General features: G+C 39.8%; 1 protein-coding gene across 3 annotated transcripts; it reads right to left on the bottom strand.

Moving 5' to 3' along the window:
* Window positions 1–3,491: 3,491 nt before the first annotated feature.
* scn3b (sodium channel, voltage-gated, type III, beta) lies at window positions 3,492–15,528 on the bottom strand. 3 transcript variants are annotated; one of them, XM_020600213.1, is made up of 6 exons: window positions 13,427–14,627; window positions 11,814–11,989; window positions 11,465–11,693; window positions 7,184–7,322; window positions 4,667–4,750; window positions 3,492–4,146 (listed from the first exon to the last, which is right to left on the bottom strand). In XM_020600213.1, exons 1-5 carry the CDS (start codon window positions 13,479–13,481, stop codon window positions 4,687–4,689), a joined length of 663 nt encoding a protein of 220 aa, XP_020455869.1. In that variant the 5' UTR covers window positions 13,482–14,627; the 3' UTR covers window positions 3,492–4,146; window positions 4,667–4,686. The 3 variants fall into 3 exon arrangements, with proteins under 3 accessions (XP_020455869.1, XP_020455870.1, XP_020455871.1); XM_020600214.1 differs by lacking the exon at window positions 4,667–4,750 and having other exon boundaries at window positions 13,427–15,520; XM_020600215.1 differs by lacking the exons at window positions 3,492–4,146; window positions 4,667–4,750 and adding an exon at window positions 9,647–9,692 and having other exon boundaries at window positions 7,234–7,322; window positions 13,427–15,528.
* Between the last annotated feature and the right edge of the window lie 61 nt (window positions 15,529–15,589).

The raw sequence follows: 15,589 nt of genomic DNA, 5'->3' as shown, positions 1-15,589 counted from the left end.
AACTAGGAAAAAGCAACTGAACTCTTCGCTTGGCATCACCGCCATCATTACTAATATTGCTATTATTTTTCAAAACAACACAAACCTGAAAGGCATTTTTAGGCTTTTTGCTCTCTTAGTTAATAAGATTATGTAAATTAAATATATAATGACACATATAAATGGAGGTAATCACTTAATATTTTGGTTAATATAATGCCTGTAGCTTTATATTAGCCAAATAGACAGCCTATTACTTGAATTGTGACATTTTAAAAATCCTATTTAAACTGCTAATTACTTCTAAATCAATTACTGACGTTTAATACTACGGCGAGCTAATGGATTTGAGAAACTTTGACAAGGAATGATGCCTGAAGTCTTTTTGATGTGCGCCACAAGACCTTGGACATCAACTTTATTTGCAAACAGAACATGAACTTACTGTATAAACATGGGTTTCCTCCCAAAAAGAGTCCTCCAGCTCCCCATGTCCCCAACCCAAAGTTCCTTCCTCAGAACACCTGCTAACTGTGGGTTACAGCACCAGTCCTCTGCCTCTGTGTGTACCACTGTCCATGTGTGGTATGTCCCTGTGTGTGTGTGTGCAGTCCATGAGACTCCCCATGGCTCCACCAGCATATAGCAGATATTTATTCATAAATGTGCGATGATCTGTTATATTTCTGAATCACCTTGTCTTTCAAATATCATATCAGCCATATCATTTTCTCTATCACATAATTTGTTTTCATAAGGTGAGTATAGTTATTGCTGATGTATTATCAACACAGCCTAATCAGAAGAAAACTCCAAGGCTTTAAGTCTGTCTTTGGTCTGAGACTTTGAATTCCAGATTACTTTATGTCTACTACAAGATTGATTGTTTGCAATTCAAAAATATCTCTCATCTCTCCTTGGCTGGAAGTCTATAATCAAGCTGAAACTTGCACATAATAAGGTGTTGGGCTTTTTAGCATGGCAGCAGCCCTTCCCTATCTGGAAGTGCACGGCATGAAATGTGTGAAGATTTATAATTATGAGTGGGCTGCCCATGGTTATCTCAGAAGAGCTTTCTTTGAAGAAACGATTCCATTTCTGTGCCTCCATTTGAAATGTGTGCATGCATCTTCATCTGCTGAAAAATGGAAATCTGTAGACAGGAAAATTACTGTGGTAACACCTTCTTAGCTCCAGCTTGGGTTGGTACAATGCTTTGAATATCACCTTTGTGTGACTGTACCACAGAGATGATGGACCCAGAGGAGGAACAGTATATACTGCAATCATCAGCAGCTTCATCAGCAACAGAGGTCACTCTCCTCATCGACTAACTGAACAGCGCCCTGGGCTTTCTAGGTGACACAGAAAGAGCTTGATGTTCATGAGGTGTCTTTGATTATACGTCACTATTTGATGACATAATATGCTTTACACTAGGGGGAGACAAAGACCCTTCTTATACGGAAAAGGTTTGTATTCTGCAGATGACATAATTAATGACATTTTTATTGATGAAAAATAGTTGCACCTCTTTTGTCATCCTTAGGCAACCTCTTTAGACAACTTCGAATGAATGGACTACAGGCCGGGATAGAAGGAAAATCAGCAATGCATGTGCAGACTGCTTTGTCAGGACAATACCAAGCTTCTAAATCCCTTTATATCACTAATGGCACTTTATGTGATTAGCTCTTTCCATTTAGGAGCAAAGAGAACTTCAAATTAAGAGCGTTTATAGTCACATCTAGTCTGTATTCTTGGTGTGGTGTCACTTAAAATGCTTACCAGAGCAGTCAAGGCCCTGTGGGTTAATTGAAGCGTATTTCAGCAGAATGTGGGCCATATTACTGGGCTGTGTCCTCGGGGAGGCACTTTGTAACAACAGATAACAATAGAGAGAGTGGAGGGAGAGGCAGGGAGAGAGAAAGAGGGGGTGGTGGTGGTGTGTGTAGGGGGTGCAGAATTGCACTGTCACAATGCATCTTAAAGCTATAATGTCATGCTGTTGCAGAGTTTATGAGATGTGTCTCACAATCAGTAACCAGTACATGTGAACATGAAGGATGAATAAGTGGTGTGCTTATTACATTACCTGTTTACCATTCAAACAAGCCACCTGACCTTGGAAGATACTGCTTCTGCATCAGACCTGTGTATCTAGTCTCTTCTATTCCTCTCTTCTATAGCTCTATGTCTCAACTATTGCTTGGTAATATCTTTGCATGGCAGCATGCCTTGCTACAGGCATGCCTGGGTTGCTATAACAACAGCTGCTGCTATATCTGTCACTGCTGTGGGTCACGGCTAGCTAAAAGAGCAATGTACATCACATCGCTCTCTAACTGTCAGTCTTTTTCACGTCCTCCCTAGGAGCATCTTCACCTTTTGCTGTATGTCTCTGTCTGCCACAGCCTTTCTGGCCTTGCTTATCTGGACCGGCTCTACTCTCAGTGAAAAACACTCTGTTACTGTTATATAGTATAGTACTATCTGTGAATTTCAATCACTGTGCCATTGAGCTGATGTATAGTTTTGCAGTGTGGTTTGGTGACTGCACCATCAAGGAACAACAGGCAATCCAGAAAGTTACAGTATTAGAGCTGCTGAGAAAATTATTGGTACTTAGCTACCGGACATTAGCAGAGTGTACACCTTGCAGTGCTCTAGCCGAGCTTCTAATATTGTCAGAGAAAAATTGCACCTGAATCAGACTAGAACAGTCTAGGAACAATAGTTTTTTCCCAAGCAGTGGTACTGCTCAATGAAATGTTTTAGCTCTGACTGACTGACTTTTATCTATTAATGAAGTTAGTTATCTATTTATTAAATTGAACTTACTTTAAATGCACATATTATCAAAGCTTACCTTAGTTTTTCTCTTTTCTTTTTATTATCTGGTTTATGGGAGCACCAGTGCCTCATTGTGTTTTGAAATGCAGTGACAAAGTTATCCTGATTCTGCGCCTCAGCCCAGTGCAGACTGTGACAATTAGAAATAAGTAGAAGTAGAACAAATTGAAAGTGCTCTCTGTTAGCTGCTACACTGCATTGTTAATGAGAGCTGGAAACCACGCAGATGATTACTGTGGTTGATTTAGAGTCCGCTCCTTTCCTTCCAGTGCCACCACAGTCACAGATAACAAGAGCTGTGGGGGGGCCAATACAATTTCCTTCTACACCCGGGGAAAAACCTTGAAGTGCTCGTCCTATTGTGGCATTTTATTGGCAATTCAATTACACTGAAGTGAAAATAATAGCGTCACTATGAACTATGGAATGCATTGTATTTAATAGCTCAAAAGCAGCTCACTCACACAGGAGATATCTAACAGACAAAGAACAGTGTGGTATGATTGATTCACAAAATATATACATTTCTACTGAGTTGTACTATAGAAATAGGCACGCATTTAGTCTCAATAGCAATGCTATTGTAGAACATTAGCAGCAGTCAAAGCTTAATAAATAGAGTACAGGTATGCAGTAAGACAACTTACTGAATGTACTTTGACATTAGTGTTGAAAATGGCTTAAAGGTTTACACAGAGAAGAGTATAAGAAAGAGCCCTAGATGAACTGACATGACGTGGATTAGTGTAATCGGGTATTGTCTGTTTTATATATTTCCATTACACATACAGCAGAACAGGGAGCGAAGCACACTCATACAGTGTGAAACCTATGCAATCCATTTTCCTTAAAAAGACATTAAAATATTAGCCAATACAAATGAAACTGTGACCCAAAATTTCAGTTTATAAAATTGTAATAAAGCAAAATGAACTAATCAATACTACACAGTCAGTATAATTGCTTTAACAGCAGCAGGACAAATTCCTTGGATCATATCTGTTTATATGGGATATAAATTGCAGAAGTACCACTAACCAGTAACTCTACACACTGCAGATCCAAATGAACTATGGCTGGTATTTGTCCAAAAAGAAGTGCAGCACACTGACATGTTTGTTTGTTTGTTTACCTGCTGTATTTGTGAAAGCATTTAATTTCAGATGCCTGGCACAAAGGTTCAAAGAGGAAAAAAAGAGAAGAAGAAATGAGCACTTGGACATTTTTTGACTGGCTCTTCACAACAGCTTCAGGGTGGCAGAGATGAGGTTTCTGTCACATGAGCCTGAAAGTCCCATCGTGATTGGTCAACACCTAAAAAGAGCAGAGAACATGTTTCCTCTTATTCAACATGGAATGTTTTGCATGCTAAATGACCAGTCTCATATTTGCAATATTAAACAATATACAGTTTCCACAGAATCTAATTCACATAAACAGCTGTGTCCTTTAGGTTTAATAACTCAGGAGTCCTACTTCATATACATGCAAATGCCATATGCTGTTATAATGTGTCACACTCATGTTGAAGTGTTGAATGAAATACTAACAATTTACCTTGCACCAAATTTATTCTAACATTTCTCATGGCAAATTCCTGACAGTTAGAGAGATTGTACATTGAATGGAAAGTGAGTACACATGGAGGACTTGTGATTATGCAACAGTTCCAGAAATGGCAGCAATGACGGCCCCTTTGAAGGGAATGAGCACGAGATGACACAGAAGCAACAAGACTCCACTACAGAGCAGTACAGTTATAAACAATGACTTGGAAGAGAGGGAGATGATCACACTGATCAGGATCAAGTCGAGAGAGTCACATATAAAATACCGTGTCACTGACAACCACTTTTATTCGGTAACTGGAGCAGCTGGATTGTCTTTCTGCTCAGAGGGAATGGCTAGGTAGTTTGTCCTGCAGGTAGATTGGTAGAGAAACAGAGGAGTGTCTAAGACCTGGTGGTAGAGCTGCCTCTACTGCTATACATCACAGTAAAGTCCTGTAACATTTATCTTTCATTCATGAACATACATCCCTAGAGAGCATGAGTTTTAAAAAGATTAGAACCACCGCTGTGTGAGTGGGGTGCTACTGTGCAGGCCGCACATCGGGAGGACATGACAGCCTCATACACTATTTAACATCAAACTTTCATATTGTAAAAACCACAGTACCATCACTACATATGCACCCAGTTCTGCACAGAAAATGTGTAGACAAAGAAACATTCATACTAGTGAAAATTTCAGACAGTATAATATTGTAGCTCTGACAAATTATCACTTTTATTGTGGGGCTTCATCTTTTCCCTCCGTCACATGATTCATATGATCTGAGCCACTAATGCATCACAAAATGTAACCTCAAACTGGCTGTGCTACATATCCATTAAGTCTCTGAGTGGGTGAAGTGTCTCACTGTGGGATGTGTTGTCACACAGGTCAATAATGAATGTGAGGTGGCAACAGCATATTAACTCTTTCAGCTGCAGGCACTGATGACGTTTAAAGAGATATACACATTCGATTTCTTGATGTTTAACTTAACGTGGCCTCCTAATCTTTGTTTAGATCAATAAACCTGGTTGCCGAGTTCTCATTACATATGTTTATCCACAAAACTGGAGTGATTTAACATATTATCGAATATATGCGTACCAGGCAATGCTTGTAAAAATAAATGCACTAAAATACAATCTAGAAGAACAGCTCAGCAATTAAGACAACCACTGTGAAATCTCACATTGGTCAGGTTATCAGGTGTTAGTTTGGACTGCAAGTAATGTTTTTTTATTATTATCAAATCATTTTCTGGATGAATTGTTTTGGCGATAAAACAGTGAAATATTATATTCACAGGTTCCCAGAGCCAAAGCTGGCTGGCATCTTCAAATTGCTTGTTTTAGCTGATCATCCATCAAAAACTAAAAGTTAACTATCAGAACAGCAGCAAATTCTCATATTTTTGATTCATTTGCATTAAAGAACAAATCATTTCAGCTCTAGTTTTAATTAAATTAGATGATTTTTGAGAACATAATACTGTTTCTGCTATGGTTGTATTGGTTTGTATTAGTACTGTATATAGTGATAATTTTATTTTGTGATTCTGTTCAGTTGTGCTTTATTTTACGTCTGCACATAATTTCGAACAATTTCCCCAGAGTTTTTGAAAAGAACTTTGGCTCTAACAGAGAAAAAGAAAAGTGTTTAATTAATACTTTCCACTGCATTCATTTCAATTAGTCTAAAGTAACCAGGCAAAAGTACAACTCAGCATACAAGGACAATAATATTTCAAATAATGAATAAATGGAGCCTGTCTTTCAAGAAAATGAATAGTTTTTCCTAAAATTTGTATCTAATTGCAGTTATTTGTAGGAAGCTTTGTAAGAAACATTTGTTCTCTGGTAAATAACATACTGTAAGAATACAAACACAACCCAAATTTTACAATACCTGTGTCCTGCAGAATATTATAACTGTATTCAGTTATGCTGTATTATGTCCATCTTCTGTATAATTACTGATGTAAAAAACATATAGTGTTAGAAGTGCTTTGTGAAGTATTTGGGTTCTACGTGTCCCTACAGGAGTCGGACTTGGAAAAAAAGAATGAACTGTCTGCAAAGCCACAATGGCTGGTGTGTTATCTGACTGTGCTGTTCAGGACATGCAGCATACTGACTCTTTAAAGGTTGTCGATCGGCCTAGTCACCACCACGATGGGAGCATTCTGGTGAGAATCCAGATAAAGTTTGTGCACAAAGTCAGTTTCTGATGAAGCTGCAAATCCGCCACAGACGTAAATAGGATAATTGGGAAAAAAGAGCAGTCAGCAGTGTTTAGAGTTATTCAGGCCTGTCAGGCAGCCTAAGTTAAAAGACAAATTACTGTTGCAGGAGGGTAACAAACTGATGCAATACAGACTCAGGTACCTCTCTGTCTGTCTGTCTGTCTGACTCTGTACCCTCCCTCCACTCAAGTCACACCAAGTTACATTTCATTTTTATAGCCGGATATACCAAATCACACACACACACACACACACACACACACAAACTTCATAATCTTTAGATGTTGTGTGTTTAATCAATACTCTCCAGCCAAATCAAAATAACCAGAAATTCAAGCACTCACGAGTAACACTGTCTTGGTGACTCATAATATAAACACACTGCAACGATGTGGTGTGGCTCATCTAAAACAGAAAGCTATTATAGATGTGCATCGTGACAATGTTGACAGCAGGTTTGTTTTCACAGCGTTTCCATTAGCTGTTTTCCGCCTCATGTTTATGTGTGACTGAGTCTGTGCATCTGTACATTTATGTCTGTGTGAGACTCACACTGTGTCCTCCGTCTGCTCGTCAGACTTGGAGATCTTCCTGTAGCAGTAGACCATCTCTACCAGGAGCCATAAGGTCAGGAACACCAGCAGCACATACATCATGATCTCAGAGTAGAGCGCTGTGGGGTCCACACTGGCTGTGAAGCACAAACAATACCAAGCCGCATGTTAATATTCAGGATGCGTCCTTTCTCTGAATGCTTTAGTGTTGAATGGAGCTGTGGAGACTGTTTTATTCATAGGTTTCATAAAGTATGCCAGGCTTGTTCATGTATGTTCATGTTTCACTGAACATCTAACTCTATGTAAAATCGTTATTACTATGCTGAATTTAAGCAAAGCAAAGTCTTCTGGAGAGCATCCAGATAAAGTGTATTTCGACCTAAAAAATGATGCACAAGCTATGTTGCACACAGAACACCATGACCGTACCTGAGGGTCAATGATAACAAAGCCTAGGACGATAAAGGTGCCTTGTGGAGTTTTCTTGTAGACAAACAGTTTCTTTTTAATCAAAGTGTGCTTTGCATATACATACATACTAAATAAGGCATGTTTACATTCATGCTTCCATGTGAGCATTCTTCTTCTTCCCCACCTTTGCTGGCTACGTTTGTTGGTGTACAACCATCTGTAAACCAGCACAATAGTGTGAAAGTGATAGCAGGATGTGAATCACACCACCTATGCGCTCACATGTGCATCCTAGTGTCCGTGCAGGACACAAACAAAACAGGGATCCCTTTGTAAGAATGTCGCTCCATAGCACTTATCCGTGGTCAAAAACTCCACCAGGTACCTTTAAACATGAGAAAATGGACAAGCAAACTTGCAGTGTTTCTCAGGGCGTGAGAGATTGTGAATTTTGAGACATGACGACCTCATACTTTAGATCAGATTTTGATTTTATGTATACATATCCAGACCAATAACCTTATAATAAATTCATTAACTTATATCAGTTTATTTATAGGATTGATTTACATTTTGAAATCAACCCTCATATGGTCATATGAACACTGAAACTTTTTTTGCTTGCTGTAATAATTTCTCCTGTTTATACTGGTCATTAAAAAAAAATCCCTTGCATGTGTTTTTCTTTTTCATATCAAAAAGACTCTGGTGAATACCAGCCCACTCTCACAGCATAACATTGGTCCACAGCATCAAATCTAATAGTGGCACAATAATGGGTACAAAACTGTCACATGGCAACATTTGTTGTGTTGCAGCCAAGTGCCCTTCTTCGTGGTCTTCTTCTTGGTGCTTTAGGGCAGTTGTCAAACAAAGAAATGGCAGACTGCTGGTATTAACTGTGGAGATGGAAGCTGAAGGTGCACGATTTGGAGCTTTATAATGTTAAAAACACTAGGAGATGGCGGTTGGGTCAAACAAATACTTTCATGCAGGGAACTGGAAATCATGTCCTGTGCTTTAAGTGTTTTAAAATGTTTTAACTGACTTCAGGGCCTTATTCCTAACCGGAACCATCTGGTTTCTGTGCCTAAACATAACCATACCTTCAGTTTATATTTTTGATCAAACTCTGCCATGTTGCCAGTTTTGAGGTGTTACTGTGAGAGTAGTATGTTTAGCTATTATACATTTTGCTGTGAGACTAGGCTTTGAATATTATCCAATTCAAATTGCTCAAACCTTGCATTAATCTAAAATAACCCCTATAATGTATTTTTCCACACACAGAGAACTGCATCAACATCACTAACGTGCATTAGCAAGGGGTCTCTGACCAGTATGAAAAGGAAAAATTCATTCAGTGTTCATGTGGACATCTGACTATTGTTTAAAGACAGATTTGAAAAAATATGAACGCATCCTTTTATATTTTTTAATTGTGGAAACTTATGAGCCACTGTGAGCCACTGTGCCAGTAAGTGTGTACCAAATTCCAGGAAGCCTTCTGACCCGATGGTTGAAAAGTGCTATTGATTGACTGTCATTTGATTCTGTAGTCTCTGCAAACAGAGGCTATTAGTGTAAAATAATCTATTTGAAGGGAAAACATACATTTGCAATGAGCAAATCAATCTGCTACTATGGACATCACTATCATAACATGATGCCCAAGCTATAATGTAGAAGTACACTGCCTGAAGGCTCTGTGAAATCTGATACCACTGTTGTATGAGATATGAAGGAGAGACTTTTAAGTATGCATAGAACAGTAGTTTTCATTATATTTAGAAAGTTTCCTTAGGCGGATAATCACATCTGAGTGCCCCTCATCTTTTCCAGATACAAACCAAACACTGGCTTGTTGCTAATCTATGCCTATATGCATCTGATAGTGAACTGTAGTCCACGTGCAAGAAGATATAAAGAATGTAAAGAAATGGGAAGAATTAGGTTATACCAAATATACATGTTGTATTGTATATTCGATCAAGGTGGAAAATGACGCATTCAGCAAGCCAAGCATTCAGGAAGCAAAATACATTACCGCTTATTATAGACAGAACAGTAGTTGGTTTGAATTAACCCCTTCACTGACAACAGAAGAAAGCGTTGATGGACAATAAAGGCAGACAAAACAAAACACACAATTATTCCTCTTCATACAGTGACAACAAAGGGGAGAGAAGGAAAGGGGTGTTGTTAGTGGCAGGTTGCCTTCACACTGATGCATCACTTTGTGAAAACAGCGGGTCGTAAGAAAAAGCAAAACCCACAAAAACCTGTTGGATAAACACTTTATGCAACATCGAACGAAGGGCATGTGCAGCACAGGGAGAACACTCGGTACACAGAACTCGACACAGAGCAGAGACTAGTCTTTCTACCATGAGGGGCTATAAATTAAAGGCTCAACCTGTCCAGCACATACCAGGCGCAGCTCTATCATCATTATCATTATCACCATATTAAACATAACAGCTGGACTATGTTGTATTAAAATGTGCAATACCACAGTGAAATTATCATTTCAGCTGTCTTGCATCTGTAAGGCGAGTTTCTTTAATTAAATTTACCTCAGTTCTGAGAACATTGGTTAACATGAATCAGTTCTGCTAATAAAGCATGTAAAGATAAGAAGATAATGTACACACAGTAATGCTGGGTAGATATTTTGAAGTAAATCCACTCCTGCTGAGACATTACTGGGCCATTACTGGCTTTATAAGAGCCTACACTGATCAGCCATAACATTATGACCACCTGCTTAACACTCATGTCACTCTCCAGCTCACTGTGCATCTTCTGTGAATCTGTTTGCTTCCATAGTTCTACTGTCAGGAAGAGCATGAATGTGTCGACCATTCAGTGAAAAACTTATGTAAAGGAATGAAAACTGTGGTGCTGAGGACGTGTTAGAGAGAATTGTTTAGACTAATTCAACAGCCTCCCCACTCTAGGTGTGATATCACCACTATAGCTGCTGAATGTTTCTCTTCATAGAGACCAGTGTACAGTGTTTCTCATTTTCAACCATTTTAACAAAGATTTAATCAAAATTGAATCTTTTGAAAAGGATGAATGAAATTTAAAGTTTAATCTACAGTAGATCAACATCATCATCAGTGAGCCCTGGGCGTCCATGACCCTGTCACCAGTTCACCATTTGTCCTTCCTTAGACACTGTAGGTAGGTACTAACCACTGCAGACCAAGAACACCCACCAAGACCTGCAGTCTGGGAGATGATCTGACCCAGTCATCAGCCATCACAGTTTGGCCTTTGTCAAAGTCACTCAGATCCTTAAACTGGCACATTTTTCCTGCTTCCAACTTCGAGGACTGAATGTTCACTTGCTGCCTAATTCACCCCACACACTGACAGGTGCCACTGTAACGAGATAATCAGTGTTATTCACTTCACCTGTCAGTGGTCATAATGTTATGGCTGGTGGGTGTATTTACAGCATATTAAGGATGAAAGAAAATGTACATTTGCTTTCAAGCTATGAAAATGCTTGCTTTTTTTTTAATTGAAACTGACAATAACAGATAATGTCAACTGCAAAACAGCTTAAAAAAACAGATAAAGTGTCAGATTTGAGTTGTTCTCTTGGGACAGCTGTCTATTTTTGGTAACCTCACAGAGGCATGCCACTGCCTGAGAAGCACTTAGAGGCAAATACAAGTCTCAAGTCTGAAAGACCTCGTGCACAGCTCTAAAATATATTTTCTAAACAAATTTAGATAATCACAGAATCACAGCAATTTCGAGCTGTACTGATAGGGAAACCATGCATCTGGCTAAACCTGAGCACAGAACAAAGCAGATACCACTGAAGAATGTGGAAAACAAGTAGCCGCACCTTTCTCTTTCACTGTCAGCGTGAAGTTCCTGAAAATGGTGGTAGAGGGACTGTAGAACTCAAACTCAAACTTGCGAAACACTTGGCACTCATAGAACCCACTGTCATTATAGGTGACGTTAATGAGCCGAATGGAGACGTCTTGTAAGTCCTGGCTTCCATTCCAGAACAGACGACCCTTAAATGTTCCATTCAATTCTGTTGGAGTGCCATACTCATACTTGAATATCTAGGAGACATGAAAAGCAAGCAGGCATGCATGAAATGTACATCCACACAGTTTACAATAGTATGAAGACAGAAACTTGTACATATAATCATATCATAAACAATAGTAGCAGCATCCTACATGAGTTTTATGAGCTGGACCGTTTTCTTTGTTTGGCGTGTAGTACCAGTCCACACGTGTCTTTGCTTTGACCTCCTCCCTTTTCAGACAGGCGACGCAGATCAACTTCATGGGTTCCCCCAGGATGGCTTCAGTGTCAGACGGGGCATCGACACATACTGGCTGACTCACATGGACTGGGGGAACACGGAAATGTGACAAACATTTAGTTCAGCCTGGCAAAAGGCCAATCAAAATGTTCAAGTTCAAAGTTCACCTCAACTCAAAGCTGTTGTTTTTAGTATGACATCACTTGGATGTTTGATGCTCACTGTGCAGAAAGACGTGTGTGCAGAGTTTGATGCTCACCTGCTGTGCTCACCTTAAATCTCACTTTAAGATGTGTGAGGACAGGGTGAGTACAACTAGGTTTGGGGGCCAACCTTGGTCAAATATGTAACTTACAGTACATGGGTGGGAGAAGGAAATGCAAGTCTAATATTCTGTTTTTTGTTACTGATACTCACACTGTGTTCTGCACCTTGAAGACAAGACTCATCGCTAAACCAAAGAGTTTGCCTCAGACTCGGGCCAGTGTAAATCCAAGAGCATTTCAAAGTAAAAGTGCTTAAAGACGCAGCTGTAATTCATCATGTACAGATTCTATATGAGGGATACATTGTTTTTCAGAGTATAACCACAAAGTACATGGTCAGTGATTCTACTTTCAGTCTTTATTCAATGACTACGATAATACAACCACGCATACTGTACTACAGTGACACAGTTTTTTCTGTCGTAATAAAAAGTGTTTCCTATTACGGTCATCAGCTCTTGCACTCTTGTGCATTGAATCCAATGTTGAGCAAGATACAAAAGTCAGTAGGCATTAAAAAGGCATCAATTCAATTATACGGCTCTGTGAGCACTGCAGCGACTGGAGTCTGATAGCAACTCCAGGATCATCCAGGCCATGTAAGCACTAATTGTGGCATCTGTCCATTAGCATTAGCTGGCAGAGGAAGGAACAAATGGAGGGAGGGATTGCTGGATGGAGGTACTATAGGAGGAGTGTACAGTATTGTAGGCTAGAGGCAAGAAGTGAAAGATTTGATTGGTACTGTAAACACATTAAAAGAGATAGGATCATTAGAGGAAGGCAGTACAAGAAAACAGAGATGCTTCTAAATACAAGCATGGATTTTCTTGTAACATTACTGTAAGTAATGTACTCTTTGTGTCACTGTTGCAGTGTTGGATCTAGGGCTTTTATATAACCCAACGTCCCTTTTAGCAGACAGTGTCAACATTTATTTAATTACTTACTGAGGACGAAGAGCGCATAGACACAGCGTTAGAAACGGAGAAAGGGAAAAGGGGAAAGCTTAACCTTGGTGTCCTCTGTTTGAAGAATCGATTTATTTCACTTAAGTCCTGGCACCACTGACCAGTACTGCACTCTGCAGACGTCAGCAGGACTGTTCTGAAAGTGGTGTCTGAGTTCACCTCCAGCTGGAAGGTTCCTAAGCCATTAACAAGGCCCGTGATAACTCTAAGCATCGGTATAACGCTGGGATAAGGCATGCAATATTCACAAGTAATTGTATGCATCTTGTATGCACAGTTATACTTACCGACAAAAATCAAAAGTACCCAAGTTTGCAGATGAACTCTGGTTTGAGTTACCATATTAAGCTTCGTGTGTCGCTGCCGATTGATAACGTTCCCCTAACAGTTACTTTCTGGAGAAACCTTTAAGCCGTCTTCACACGAGACCAGGAGCGAGATAACGGGAGGTGTCGAGACGACTTCAGGACCACGGACAGCGCCTCTCCTCAGCTGACAAAGCAGGTAACTTTCACTTCACGCCTGAAAATCCGAACCAAACCGGCTTTACGCGTTCACCTACGGATTTCAGTCCACCAGCTACCCACGCCTCGCTAATTATAATCTATTTTGAAGTAGCAAACGTCATGATATCATCCACTTGGTGAAAAAGTCCGTGATGTGAGGCAGCTACTCCAGTGATGCAACAGATCCTTCGCCCACAGCTGCCGCCATTCAGTCTAGATCCGTCCAGAACACGGAATAAAAAGACAAAAAGCCAAGAGGAAGAACCTGTGGATTCGCAAAAGCCGAGTTACTCACTTATTGTTGCGAGATCCGGAGCTTTGCTCGCACACACAAACAGCAAAAACAACGAAAACAGTTGTGTTATTTCAAAGAATACCACTCTTGATTATCTGAAGACTATTTCCTCCATTAGTAATGGATGATGACATTTCCCGGCCGCGGATCGCTGCCTTTGTTTTCCAGCGCTGGCAGAAGCGGAGGCTTAGATACGCATGCGTGAGTCACTCCCTCCTACACTACAATGTGCATGACCATGTTATTGTCATAGGCCTAACCGAGTCGTCCCGCAAGTCTGTTTGCATTTGCTTTGCTTTTCTTATAACTGCAGGCTGATGAGCCAAACAACCCAAATGGAAGACCTTTTACTCAACACATTTGCTACACATCAGCACTTGCATTATTCGTCTTTGTAATGTTATCTTGGTCCAAAGACAACAACAGGACCGGTGTTGAGAGGATACAGTGGCTCAGTTGATCGTGTTCAGCTATTTAAATTATTGTAGCTGCCCGCTTACAGCCTTCTGGCTGCAGGAAGAGGCTCGCAGGTTTACAAAGTGAGCATACTCCCCACAATATGCATGCATTCCCAAATGTGTCTATACACAAAACCATGAAACAGTACTACATATGCTGTAATTCCTAGCCTGAATCCATATTTTGGAATCATATGAATGCTAAGCACATACACAAACTAATCTATATCTTTGGCTTATTGCAGCAACAGAGCTGATAAAATACTGTGCAGGACATAACCCACTAATCTAATGATCTTCCATCCTCTGGAGTTTATCCTCTAAAAGGCTTGACCTTTTCTGCCAGATTCTATATGTCACTGGTTTCCATACTGTTTGACTGCCTCTCTTTTTTCTGTGATGTTTGATGTAATCTGTCAACTCTGTGAAAGAACAAAGGAAAAACAGGTTAATTTGAGCTGCTGACACTGTGTCCTGATGGAGCTGCAGTAATTTCACTGCAACATGACAGCGTTTATCTAGCAGCTATCGTATCTGAAGTAATAAGAGGATTAAACACCTGCATTTCTGATAAAAAAAAGCTATAAGTGAACTTTTTAAAAAATCTGTAAATACAAAATGAGCATGCCTGTAGAATACACTGTATTAAAGCAGTACAAAACTGAAAACTGCTGAAAGAGAGAATCAATAGATTTTTGTGGTAGTTCTTGGAGTCACCGGTGTATATATTAATATAAAAAGAACAGCAAAGAGGCACTGAGCCCTTGTGTTGCTGTCAGCATCAGCAATAGGCTGGCGCTTCCAGACGCAGACTAAATATGGCAGGCTTTGGTGAACCACATCCTGCATATAAGAAAACCATAGCAACAGTAATGAGGTGCCATGGTGACTACAGGAGGCCTGCTTAGCGACAGCCGCAGGCTCAGAAAGACAACAGGAAGCCTCAGAGCAGACTATTTTACAGGCATCCAGCACGGCTGACTTTTTGTTTCAACACAAAGTAAAGCATTTAAAATGGAAAAAAAGGTGAATTATGTGTTTTCACTTTTCAAGTGTTCTGTGTTCAGGTTCAGAGGTATTCAACATATAGTGATGAATACAGCACATTTTAAGTATTTGACAGAAAAGTTATCACAAAGACAGTACCAACTGTGAAACAGGAGAGAGTGAGGGTAATTTGCAGAAGTGACC

The sequence above is a fragment of the Monopterus albus genome, unplaced genomic scaffold, assembly GCF_001952655.1.
Source record: "Monopterus albus unplaced genomic scaffold, M_albus_1.0 scaffold45.1, whole genome shotgun sequence".
NCBI lineage: Eukaryota > Metazoa > Chordata > Actinopteri > Synbranchiformes > Synbranchidae > Monopterus > Monopterus albus.
The sequence above is the reverse complement of the archived record's forward strand: the minus strand, read 5'-3'. Positions and strand labels throughout refer to the sequence as shown.

Coding starts and splice junctions, on each gene's coding strand:
- scn3b (XM_020600213.1), bottom strand. CDS start 13,481: ATGGTAACTCAAACCAGAGTTCATCTGCAAACTTGGGTACTTTTGATT. Junction 11,990..13,426: donor GGTACTTTTGATTTTTGTCG/GTAAGTATAACT, acceptor GTGTTCCCCCAG/TCCATGTGAGTCAGCCAGTA. Junction 7,323..11,464: donor GCTGACAGTGAAAGAGAAAG/GTGCGGCTACTT, acceptor TGTGCTTCACAG/CCAGTGTGGACCCCACAGCG.